This window comes from Crocodylus siamensis, chromosome 15, assembly GCF_052110815.1.
Source record: "Crocodylus siamensis isolate JL-2025a chromosome 15, ASM5211081v1, whole genome shotgun sequence".
NCBI lineage: Eukaryota > Metazoa > Chordata > Crocodylia > Crocodylidae > Crocodylus > Crocodylus siamensis.
Genome location: NC_143409.1, coordinates 13,661,130 through 13,674,012, shown reverse-complemented (window position 1 = coordinate 13,674,012; position 12,883 = coordinate 13,661,130). Strand labels below are relative to the sequence as shown.

At 47.7% G+C, this 12,883-nt stretch overlaps 1 protein-coding gene across 2 annotated transcripts in view; it reads left to right on the top strand.

Moving 5' to 3' along the window:
* NTRK3 (neurotrophic receptor tyrosine kinase 3) overlaps nt 1–12,627 on the top strand; it is a 298,100-nt gene extending 285,473 nt beyond the window's left edge. For both annotated transcript variants that reach the window (XM_090028540.1, XM_090028539.1), the window contains 2 exons: nt 1,378–1,536; nt 7,922–12,627. In XM_090028540.1, coding sequence (XP_089884666.1) covers nt 1,378–1,536; nt 7,922–8,107 — 345 coding nt within the window. In that variant the 3' untranslated portion in view covers nt 8,108–12,627. The remainder of the gene's footprint in view (nt 1–1,377; nt 1,537–7,921) is intronic.
* Nucleotides 12,628–12,883: the final 256 nt, after the last annotated feature.

Here is a 12,883-nt window from a genome sequence, read left to right as displayed (position 1 = left end):
GCTGTGAAACTAAAATGATTTGTTTTAAATACCATGGCTGTGCAGCAGTTGACATGAGGTGACTTCCATGGTGGTTTCCATTGCATGGTTTCCTTCTACGGCAGTTCATAGGACTAGTGACAGAGGCAGGGTGTTTCCTTGACCCTGCTGCAGGGGCACAGGATAAAATCCCAGATGAGGCACCACAGTCTCTGTCCCAAGAATTGGGTCTTTCTCTGCCACAGCTTCACCCCACAGCCCAGACACATTCCTGCCTGTGTTTGCTGTCTGCAATACCATGGAGTTAAACTACTCGTGCTCGTGAGTGTCTGTAGTCAAATGAGCAAAGCTTCCCAAGTGGCTTCTGAAAAAGAGATCTCTGTGAGCAATGCCACAACGTAGGATGCTTTGCCCTCCACAGATATGAATGCCAGAGCCTTGCAGCCATGTTGCATTCAACACCTGCTGTTCAAAATGTCTGTCAATTAGTTATTCTCATACAGATGGCGATTCCTGTCTGAAAGGACAGAAGAGAGAGAGGCTTGTACTACTCAGGGACTTTGGTTGTACAAAGCTCTAGCGGATAGAAGGTAATTCCTTCTGCTTTCAAGCTGCGGCTGCTTACATGTCTCTATCCATCTGTTTGACTGAAGCGTATTAGAGATGGAGAGATACTGCCCAGGAACAGGCTTCCTTCATTCAGCCTTCCCCAGAGGGAAGGAGTCTTACACCAGTTATTTTCCAAATGTTTCATATATTCCTACTTGGTTCTGGGCCACTGGGCCCTTCACTGTTATTTGAATCTGCAAGGGCTAACTTTTCATCCACAGACTATGGTTTTGAACCGGCAGTGGGTGATGTACTCATACCATCTCACAGTGTGGTTTTACAGGATTGAGCTCTTTTCTGCGGTTAGCGAAGTAGATGCACAGAGTCTAGCTTGAGGTTCCCAGAAGCAGCAGTAAAGTCGTACTAAGATAGGGTATTTCTGTGCATTTCAGTACTAAAACTGGCTATGCCATGTGTGCTGTCTTGTCCAGACCTAGTAAGAATAAAAAGCTAGTGCTTCACTCTGCCCTCAGTCTTTCCTGTCTTTTTATCTTGGTTCTTCAGTCCTTTGGTGTTTGAGCATATTTGAGGCATTTTGCTACATTACTGTGCAAGTCATTTTTGGGACGAAAGGAAACCGTTGTACCTGGGCATTTGTTTTGTATTTTCCAGTCTATTCCATTAATCAATTAACTTTGGTGGGTGAGAGTGTAAACTCTCTAGGTATCTGTATACTGAGATAGCCTGCAGTTGAGAAGACTTCTGCTTCTTCTGCACTGATTCTTTCCGGTGCCTTTTTCTCGGGTCTCTGATAACACAGATTGCCTATGCTTTTCTCCCCACCCTCAGGTTGGAGGACACACCATGCTGCCCATCCGCTGGATGCCTCCTGAGAGCATCATGTACCGGAAGTTTACAACAGAGAGCGACGTCTGGAGCTTTGGGGTGATCCTCTGGGAGATCTTCACGTATGGGAAGCAGCCTTGGTTCCAGCTCTCGAACACAGAGGTACCAGAAGAACCAGGGTTTCTTGATCTGCAGAGAGGGGAAGGGGACATGGTCACACAGGGTATCCGTAACGGGACATTTGATTTCCCCTGGGAACTAGAGGTGTTCAGAGGTACCTGGGAAAGTTGTATCACTTCCCTTGCCCTTGTCTGAAGCCAAGGCATCCTGCTACTTTCTATAATCTCACTGGGAACTCCTGCCCCTCCCTTGACTAGTCTGGCATGGCTGGTAATGCCACCGCAACAGCCTCACCGAGGAAGGAAATGCAAAGCCATGACTTTTCTGCAAAATGCAGCCGCTCAGAGGCTCTACTTGGAGGTGGGGGGAAAGAAACATTGGGTTTTCCTTCCCTCCACCTTTGCCCCTTCCTGCAGTGTCTGAGTTAACCACTGACAAGTAAGGCAGTGCAGGCTCATCCGTCCTTCCTTGGCATGGGGTACATCAATCTTAAGTAGCAGTCCATCGTAAGTGAGTTGCTTCCCACAGATGTTGTATTGCATCCACCTGTTTGTGGAGGGTAAGCAGAAGTTCAGATTGCAAAGCGGCATCTCTAGTGCTGTTCACAGGAGGCAGAGGACAGGTTGAGCCTCAGCCATGTAAGGAAAGTTGGACCAAACTATTCAAAATGGAGAAACGGTTTCTCAGCAAACAGGCTCTTCTCTTATCCATTCATGCCCACCGCCCTTTGAATCCAATGGAAACTGAGTGAGAAGCGCCTGAGGGTAAGAGCCAGCCTCACAAATCCAGTATTCGAGTTCTCTAGGAGAACTGTCCAGTGCACTTGCTCCCTTTCCAGGCAGGGCTTCCAGAACAAACAGCACGCTGGGCTTGATGGTCACCTCTTAGATGTTCACAGTAATAAATGCTTGTTACCAATATGGTGCATCAGATGGGTATCATTATCTCCATTTTACAGATAGTGGCACTGAGCCACAGAGACCTGGGGTGACTTGGCCAAAGGTACCAGGCGAGTCAGTGACACAACTGGGAATAGATCCCAGGTTTCTTGCCTGTGATTAATCTTCACTACTACAATCCATTTGGCTATGTGGACTTACAAGTGTTTTCAGAACTGGGAATAGCACTGGTTGCTGTTGGTCAGGACAGAGGTCTATTTGCAGGGCTGAATGGATGCCAAAGGGTGGGAATGGCAAAGGACACTGCAGTTCAGAACTGTGTCAGTGAAATATTCAGGGGAGGCAAATGTAGTAGAGCTGTGAATGCTACAGCTCAGGTTTGAGGTGCATCAGCAGAAATGTGTCAGAAGGTTTATGCCTGGAATAGCAGGGGCTGTTATAGATGAGGAGCAAGATACATTGACAGAACCACGTGTGGGAAAGTTGCACATTTTTATCCTACTGTGTATCTAATGGTTTTTGGAAATTTCACCTTTTGTAACAAGAAATGTGCATTTTCTGCTTTCCAGGCACAGATCCCTTAATTAAGTGAGTTGCAGAGATGGAAAATCCTAGGTGTTTCTTTACATCTCTAATACTTGTCCATTCATGTGCTCAATGGGGCATGACTGTACTTCCCAAAGTAGTGCGCACGGACATTTTAGAGATGTGGGAAACCGAGATAGACAGCGACAGAAGCCATTTGTCAGGATAGTTAATGAGCTGCCATCACATTCCCTAGAAGGGTGAATACACACAAACACAAATGAGTGCACACACCTTATACACGAGGCATGTCAGGCTGGAGTCTGACAGCACAACTGCCTCTGAACAATTTGCCTCAGTTTCCCGAGTCAGTGAAGGGAGGATGATAATGGTAATCTAGCTACCTGCCACTGAAGATTAGGGAATGTCGTACAGTACTTTGGACTAGGAATGATATTGCAGCCAGGCTGGATTTTTTGAAGCTGTAACTTGCCTCCCAGCTCTACCCTGGCCCTGCCCACTCTCCTTCAGTCCCCATTTCTACAGCTGATTTCCCTACAAGAGTGAAATCAAAGTTCAACTCTAGACAACAGTGAATGGTCATCTTTCCATTGAGAGGGAGCTATATTTGCTGTTGGGCTGCTGGTCAGGAGCAGATTGTGGACATGCCAGTTCAGAGACCAAGAGTGACTCCAGCATCAGTTTAGATCTTGGATAAGCACTTTTAAAGCTAGTCTATAGTGCAGTCACAGCAGTGATTGGACTGTGGATAGCCCTAATAAGGTTTGACATGTCTAGAATTCATTCCTTACTCCTGGGACATGCAGAGCGGAAATGAGCCTAAACTTGTCAGGCTGTTGGGTTTGCAAAGGTGAGAAGAGCTGTTTCAGAAGTTCTTCTCCACGCTGAAAAAGATGCTGGCTGAGGGGGAGGGTGGGATGCAGATCAAATCCAGTGAACGGCAACCTGAACACCCCAATATTCCCTTGACTTCAATTTTTTTCTAAGGATAAAGGATTCACCATGAATCGTTGGCATAGGAGGCATTTGTTAAAAGCCTCAGTTAATAGAAAAGTAGGGTTGGAAGAGACCTCATGAAGTCTTCTAGTCTAACCCTCTGTTCAAAGCAGGTTCATCCCTGACTAAACCATGCCAGCCAAGTGTCTGCCCAACCTGCTCTTGAAATTTCTAGGGATGGAGAAAGTCCATAATTTCTCCAGGTATCCTGTCCCAATGACCATCTTCATAGCCAGAAAGTTCTTCCCAACCTAAATTCCTTCTGCTGCAGTTTGAGGCCATTGTTCATAGTCCTGTCCCCTACAGCCACATATAAAAGTCTATCTCCATCCCCTTTATAATTCCCTTTTGGGTATTTGAAGACTTGTCAAATCTCTTCTCTCCATCTCAGTTCATCGAGACTGAAAATGAACCCTGCCATAATGGGGTTTATGACTATGGAAGCCTGTCTGCAGTCTGCATTTTCATCCCCCTCTCCTCAGCAGCTCCTCCTAATCTCTCCTGTCACTATTTATATGCAAACATCAGAGTGATAACTATCTGTTTAGATATGTGGCAGACCCCGTTGCTATTCATAAATGATAAACTTCAGGCCCCTCTCTGCTTTGTTTCCCTAAACACACTGTTTGGGATCTGGACTTAGCCACAGCACATTATCAGGTCACTCAGACCCTGTGGTGCCAGTATTCATCAGCCCCAGACAGGGGGCCATTTGGTAATAGCAACTCTCCAACAAATTACTCCCTTCCACCCCTCCTTCCCCCATTTGCATCCTTGCTTCTTGAGAGAAGGATGCAAACAGGCAAGTGCTTGGGGGATTATTCTTCCCCAGAGCCAATCTAAAGAAACAATTTCATGCTGCTCAAGTGTTCAGATTTCTCCTATTAGCTGCAGTGACCTGGCCTAGAACTCAAGGTGTGAACATCGGTGGGGTTTTTTCTACTGTTGTGACTTAGATCCAAGAGAAAACATAATTCTTCCCTCAGCTTGTAAGTGTTATAAAAGGGGCAAATTTGCCAGTAGATATACAGGTGTGAATAGCTAAATATAAGAACAGGCAGAATGGGTCAGATCAATCATCCACCTAGACAACTAGCTTGTCTCCAACAGTGGCAGTAGTAGATGCTTTAGAGCAGGGGCGGGCAATTATTTCGGGTGGAGGGCTGCTCACTGAGTTTTGGCTAGCCATTCAGGGCCACATGACAGGCAGCCAGGGGCAGATAAATATTAAATTTCTAAAAATTTTAGGCACCCCATGGGTTGGATAGAAAGGCCTGGTGGGCCGCATCTGGCCCATGGGCTGCATTTTGTCCACCCCTGCTTTAGAAGGAGAGCAGATAGGAAGGCCAAAGCAGGATTACAAGTCAGGCTGGCAACAAAAATTCAGGACAACAAGAAGTCTTTCTTTAGGTATAGAGGGAGCAAAAGAAAGGTGCAGCATAGGATCCCTCCAGGACAAACCAGGGCAATTGGTGACAGAGAGGGGGGGACAAAGCCGAGCTCTTCAATGAGTTTTTTGCATCTGTATTCCTAGACACAGACCAAGACAAATCTCCCAGTTGGATTGTAGACAGACACAGGAGGGACACCAGCCCACCAACTGTTAGCTCAGACTTAGTGAAGGGACACTTGGAGGGCCTGAATGTGTTCAAATCAGTAGATCCGGATGAACTTCATCCAAGGGTGCTGAAGGAATTGCACAGTGTCACAGCAGAGCCGCTAGCATGGCTTTTCGAATACTTGTGGTGCTCCGGTCAGGTCCCAGAGAACTGGAAAAGGGCCAATGTGGTCCCTATTTTCAAGAAGGGGAGGAGGGAGGAACTGGCAGACTATAGGCCAGTTAGTCTCACCTCTATCCTTGGGAAAACTCTGGAAAAAATCATTAAGGATCACATTTGTGGGAACCCAGCAGGGAAAATAATGCTGAAAGGAAATCAGCACAGATTCACTGCGGGTAGATCTTGCCTGACTAACTTTGTTTCTTTTTATGACCAGGTCACAAAATGCCTAGATGCAGGATTCGAGGTAGATGTCATCTACCTAGACTTTAAGAAAACCTGCAATATGGTGTCTCATTCTGTTCTCATAAATAAACTGACAGGCTGTGATGTAGACTATTACACAGTCAGATGGGTGGCAAACTGGCTTAGGGGTCTCACCCAGAGAGTGGTGGTGGACGGGTCGATATCAACCTGGAAAGATGTGGGCAGTGGAGTCCCACAAGGCTCGGTCCTTGGACCAGTGCTATTCAATATCTTTATCAGTGACTTGTATGAGAGCATGGAGAGCACTCTGTCCAAGTTCGCAGATGATACCAAATTATGGGGCAAAAGTTAACACAGCAGAGGGTAGGGAATGGATCCAGGTGGATCTGGATAGGTTGGAAAATGGGCAGAACGAAATAGGATGCAGTTTAACAAAGACAAGTGCAAAGTGCTGCACCTGGACAAAAAGAACCACTTACAGGCTGGGGGGTGACCTTCTCAGCAGCACAGAAGCAGAAAGGGATCTTGGAGTCATAGCTGAACATGAGTTGTCAGTGTGAGGAAGTGATCAACAAGGCTAACTGCACTTTATCATGCATTCACAGATGCATGATGAACAGGTCCAGGGAGGTGATGCTTCCCCTCTATTCGGCACTGATCAGACTGCGGTTGCTGTACTATGTCCAGTTTTGGGCGCTGCACTTCGAGAGGAATATGGAGAATCTCGAGAGGGTTCAGAGGAGGCCAATCATATGGTTAAGGGCCTGCAGGCCAAGCCCTACAAGGAGAGACTGAGGGACTTAGATGTCTTCAGCCTCTGTGAGAGAAGTCTGAGAGGTGATCTTGTGGCTGCCTATCAATTCATCAGGGGAGGGCAGCAGGGAATAGGAGATGCTCTCTTTACTAGGGCACCCCTGGAGTAACTAGGAACAATGGCCACAAATTGACAGAGAGCAGATTTAGGTTGGACATTAGAAGGAAGTTCTTCACAGTAAGGGTTGCTAGAATCTGGAATGGGCGTCCAAGGGAGGTGGTGCTCTCCCCTATCTTGGGGGTCTTCAAGAGGAGGCTGGACAAGCACCTGGCTGGGGTCGTCTGACTCCAGTGCTCTTTCCTGCTCAAGCCAGGGGGTCATACTTAATGACCTACTGAGGTCCCTTTCAACCCTAACATGAATGAATCTATGAACAGGGTATTTGCTGAGTCATCCACCCCGTCATACCCTTCGTGGTATCTACCTTCAGTGGTTTAGTGATGTCAGAGGATAGCTATTAATGGACTAACCTTCATGAATTGGTCTAAACCCTAATTGAACCTGGCTATGCTATCTGCCTTTCCAACCTCCTGTGTCAAGGCGTTCCACAAATTAATTGTGTCCTATGTAGAAAAAAACCAAAAACAAAACGGACTACTCTTGTTAGTTTTAAACCCGAGCCCTACTAATTTCAGTGGGTGTGCCATCATTCATATGTTCTGGTTCTTGGTGAAAACAGCTCCCTATTCTAGCATCTTGTTTGGGTTTTTTTTCTCTCTTCGTGGGGAACAGCTTTTTCAGGAGAGAAAAGGATCACTTAGGATATGAAAGGTATTAGGCTTTTTTTGAAAAACAACAGGAAGCATTGGCTTAATTGCTTGTAATTTCAGCCACTCCTTTGTGTACATTTCAGTTGGTTTCATTTTGAAAGAAGGGGATTCAGCCTCCTCTTCTGTGGGTGAAGTGAGGTGTCATGTTGAGATGATCTCTGCCTGCAGCTAATGATACAAAGAAAGGCTAGTTTCACTGAGGCTGTAAGACTGCAGGAGCAAACAGGAGGCTGGGCCTAAGCATAATGTGGCTATGCGTTGTCTGTTTGGTGTCTGCACACCTCAAATCCAAAGCATCTACTGGAGCTTTGCTGTTCCCGTTGAATTGGCCTTGAGTCCAGGGCCTTGCAGGCTTATCAAAAGGACATTCTTGCGTCCTCGCTGCGTGAGATTCACCCTCCCTGCCCTCTGTTTCAGGTCATCGAGTGCATCACCCAAGGGCGAGTCTTGGAGAGGCCTCGAGTTTGTCCCAAGGAGGTTTACGACATCATGTTGGGGTGCTGGCAGCGAGAACCTCAGCAACGGCTCAACATCAAGGAAATCTACAAGATCCTTCATGCTCTGGGCAAGGCCACACCAATCTACCTGGACATCCTGGGCTAGCAGTGGCCACCTGGCAAAAGTTCCTGCTCCCTCCTTCCTCCACTGGTCCCACCTCCCCTTCCCTGCCCCCAAGCAAACATCTTCATATAAACTCAAGTGCCTGCTACACATACAACACTGAAAAAAAACCAACCTGTAAGGCAGTTTGGCTTATATATATATTTATAGATATTATATATATATCTATACGCACACACACACACACACACACACACATACACCTTCACACCAATACAAAAAGAAGCTGCTGTTACAGAAATGATAAGATTTACAAAACAAAAAAGAAACTACAAAAAAAACCCTTAAAAGTACTTAAGAGATATATATATATATTAATTTATAAATTATATAGATATAGATATATATAGATATATAGCTATATATCCATATATATCTATATATCTATATGTAAATTAATTAAGAAGTAAAAAATGAGAAGGAATCATTACCCCAAACTGTGGAGCAGTGAAACACGATCCTCCTGTGTGTCTTTGGCCCAGGCTGTGAGGCAGAGCTCAAGACTGACTCTATAGTCCCAGGGAGGAAGCCCTGGGATGTGGCCCTGCCATCGTTGTATGATATGCACTGACTGAGCGAGTCCATCCCACAATACGGTGGGACTCCAAGCCAGGGCATTGCCCCTGAAGGAACTTGCTTTTACCAATCTCCCCCACCCCGGCCCACTTTCTTCCCAGCTTTTTTCCTCCCTTCAACATTTCAGGACAATTTTTTCTAATATGCTGATTCTTAAATGTATAGACTCAAGGCTTTCAAAACATACAAGTCTAAGGATCACGGCACCTACGGGTAACACACAACCAAGAAACAGCCACCATCCCACGGAGAACCGCCAACAGGAACCGGACCTTCCTATTGCCCAACGCCAACCTTGTGTCAGACTCTGGGATCAGTGTCGAGGACTGGAGCAGCTGCTTGAGAGAGAGCATGGAGCAGTGGGACAGGAAACACTCCCAGTGGCATTGTAGTATCCCTCCAACCACATCTCAGCATGCAGGATGGTAATCCCAGTCTGTGCATGGCTCCGTAGGGAGTGGCGTTGAAAGTGAAAACAAAAAAACCCATCCTCCTCACTCCTGCTATTTTGTCAGAGGACTTGATAGAGGGTTGGGGGGTCCGCAGCTGTCACACAAAGGGCCATATTCATGCCTGCTGCAAAGCCTGGAAGCAAGGGATGGATTCCCTTGGCCTGTGCGATAAGGCTGCAGCTTGCAATGTGGCTGGGAGAACTGTACCGCAGGGTGTGCCCCTGGGGTTGGCATCTCATGCTGCCTCCCCTCCCTTTCCCCCACCCTCGCCATCCATTCCCCTCTTGCTCAGTCCTATACCTGAGGTCCATGCCAAAGGGAGTGGGTAGGGTCTGTGAGATGGCTGGGAACCTATTGACACCTGCCTGCAGCCCGGTTGACATTCCTCTCACGTCTCCAGGCCCTGAAAGGATTGATGCATCTGCCTTGGAGCTGTTGTGAAATGCAGAGGCTGAAGAATAGCTCCACAGGCAGCCTCAGAAAGGGGGGAAGGGCAGGTGCCTTCAGGAGCAGACAGCTCCGGGAATGGCCGCAGCCGCCAGCCTTGCATGTCAATGAGGACAAAGGCCTAACAGAGCAGAGGGGGAGTGGGAGCCTTAGGAGGAGGCCAGAGAGAGAAGCGCCCCCTCCCACACCTCCTTAGATTAAAGGGATAGCGGCCTCCCGGCACAAGCAGAGGCTGGGTCCTGATCACCAGGAGCCTGGGAAACAAACAGTCCTGGCTTCTTTCTCCTCTGGCTAATCGAGGCTGAGGGGAGAAAGCTCCCTTGGCAGCTGGAGCCAGGAAGAGGACACAGGGACCAGGGCTGTTGTCAAGTCAATTTAAGAAAGGCAACAACTGCAGGCACCGGACGAGCTGGTTTGGATGCATCACCTGTCATGAAATGGGGGGACGGGTCGGTTCTCTCCTTCCCGCTAGCATTCCCCTGCCCAAAGCAATCAAATGGGACAGGATGGATACAGGAGAGGATGCTCCTGCCAATCGGCTGCAGCATATGCCAAGAGGGAAACCCTCCTCTCCATCCCTCCCTCCTATCATGCTCCCCCCAGCTCCATTGATCTGGTGTTATTCCTGTTCAGGGCTTCATTCAAATGAGCAGTGCCTTGCTGTGAAGAGCTAGGGCTTGCTGGTGCTAGCAAGGTTGAGTCAGGACACAGGGTGACAGCTGATGCAGGGGCTTAGCTGGCTTGGGCAGGACTAACTGCAATAAAAGCATAAGCCATCATGGGAAAGGGAAGACACGCACCCATCCAGTCCCCATTATCACATCCAGCAGTACCACGGTGCTCTAAAATCCCTGAGCCTAATTGGTGCAGCCATCTCAGATGTAGGCAGGGGCCAGGGCCAGCACTGCTAGAGGTACATATGTAGGTTGCTTTGGGCACCAAGCTCGCGGCAGGGCAGGGTAGAGGCAGGGGCTATGAATAGCACCACACATCAGTGACCAGGCACTCCACTATCCCTGGGCTCCATGCAGATTTTCTCTCTTGTGGCACCAGCGCAGTTGGGCTGGTTTTTGTCAGGGGAGCATCCTGCCTGGCTGCCTTTCTCCATCCTACCCCCTGCCTCCCTGTGTCCCATCATCCCTTCATAGCTCCCCATCCCACAAGCAAACCACTGATAAGCCCTGCATGTCCATGTTGCATTCAGAAGCACCCCACCCTCCTGAAACCCAGGGATTCCCCCCTCTCCCCTCTTTCCTATGACCCCTGGGCTTCCCAAGCCAGCTCTGTCTGTGGTCAGATGTCATTGTAAAGGCATAGGTAGGACAAGACTTCAGGCCTCAGTTCTGTGTGGTTAAGTAACAAAGGGTCTAATGAAAGGCAAGGACATTGTCCCCTGGAAGACACAATGTTCCCGAGACAGATTTAGGTTGCCACATTGCCCTATTCTTAGTCCCACCAAACACAGCCTTGAAAAAAAGGTCCTGCAGTCAAAGTTAGTTTTGAGCAGTTGCTTAGCAGACAGGAGAAGGTGCTGTGCTACAGTGTTATGTCCTCCCACTTTGCTGTTGTTTGGTGCCTGTAGGCCCCTGGGGTTGGGCTTTTCTTGGGGCTTTGTTTTAAGGGTAAAAAGAAAGTGTTATGTTCCTTATACACCTAACCACTTGGCTAGGGATGCTGGGAAAGAAGCTGGTTGGGTCATGGGGAGCAGGTCCGGGATTCTCCCATCCCCAAGGGCACGGAGGTGGCGGTTGAGCATGCAGCTCTTTGGTGGCTGTTTTACCCAGGGCAGGAACAGGGTCCTGAGAGCAGCAGAACCTGTGCGGCCTTATAGTGTCAGGGGAGAAGGGAGCTTGGAGACCCCCTCAAGTATGCTACAAAACAGAGCTCTGCACCGTGCTGCAAGCAACTTGCACAGACAGAGGAGCTACTAGCAGCTCCAGCCCAGTGCAGATTTCCCATTCACACTTCCCTGACTCAATGATTAAATCTCATGCAGCTTTGCCACTCATGCCCTTCTCCAGGGACAGCAGTTGGCTTTGGGTGAGGCCATCTGCAGTGCCTTTGGCCCCCATGTTCCCCCCAGTTTAGTCATTCCTGATGTTCATTCTCCTCTGTCAACTAAGTCTTTCACAAATGCCCATTGGAAAGAGAGAGATGGACTAGACCTGAGTGCAGTCCTGAGCCCTCACTGAGACCTGGGCTGTGTTTATAATGAGGAGGAGCTGGTCCAAAATGAACCACGTGAGAATTGTCCTGACTTGGAACTGATGAGTCAGATCCTGGAGCTATGTGCTGTTTAGGTAGCAATCTGGTAATAAAGCCAGGCATCATGGGCTGCACTTCTCTCTTTGGCCCTAAGGTCTATCGTCAGTGACCTCAGATTGTCTCTCTATCTTCCCATTTGCCAGCTCAGTGAATGGGTTGTACATTTCCAAGCTAAAGCCAATACTGTTTGAGAGCACAATTTTTAAGTGAGCCTCGACACAGTCTGTATATAAAGGAGCATCTCATTTTGCCAGGCCCTATTGATTGTTTAAAAAAAAGCTGTGAGAGAAATGGTCTTTTTTCTACACATGCACTGTCATCATCTTAGATTTGGATAGGCACATGCATTTGTGCATGGGTGGCTTAGGACCCGCGGTTTCAAGGGTCTGAATGTACACAAACTTGCACATGAAAGAATGCGTGCACTGAAATAAGAGTGAAAAAGCAAGGGCACCTTTATAGAAGCTGCTTGTGAAAATTCAGGCATTAGCTTTATGCCTCCCTGGCTGTGGGTGAAATTAGCTCTCTTGATTGAGAAAAAAGGCCTAGCACAGAAAGGGAGCAGTGTTTAAAGTCCAGCAAGGCACTTCAGTCAGGTGAATCAAGGCTGCATTCAGTGAAGTTAAGAATGGCTCTGAATCCCAAGTGGTACCAGTGGTAAAAACTGAAAGAAGTAAAAACCCATACACCTTCTGGGTCTAAAAGAAAATCTTGCTGTAATCCTGAACAAACAAGGAGCAAAAAAAAAAAAAAAAGCAAAAACGATGGTCACTGGTGACTAGGAGAAGTTTATGCAGGGAAAGAAAAAGATAGCCAAGGACTGTGAGCAGTTTCGTTATGAAATGCAAGCAGAACAAGACGAGCAGTGGTAAAATTTTCAGGGACTAAGGCTGGAGATCCAAAGCTAAGGCCGCTGTTTTCTCTTTCAAAGAACAGCAGTGGCCTCCCGGGATCCAAATACATGTCTGTGTGTTCTGCATGAGGCAGTACTGGTATCAGTTATTGGGGAAGACACAAA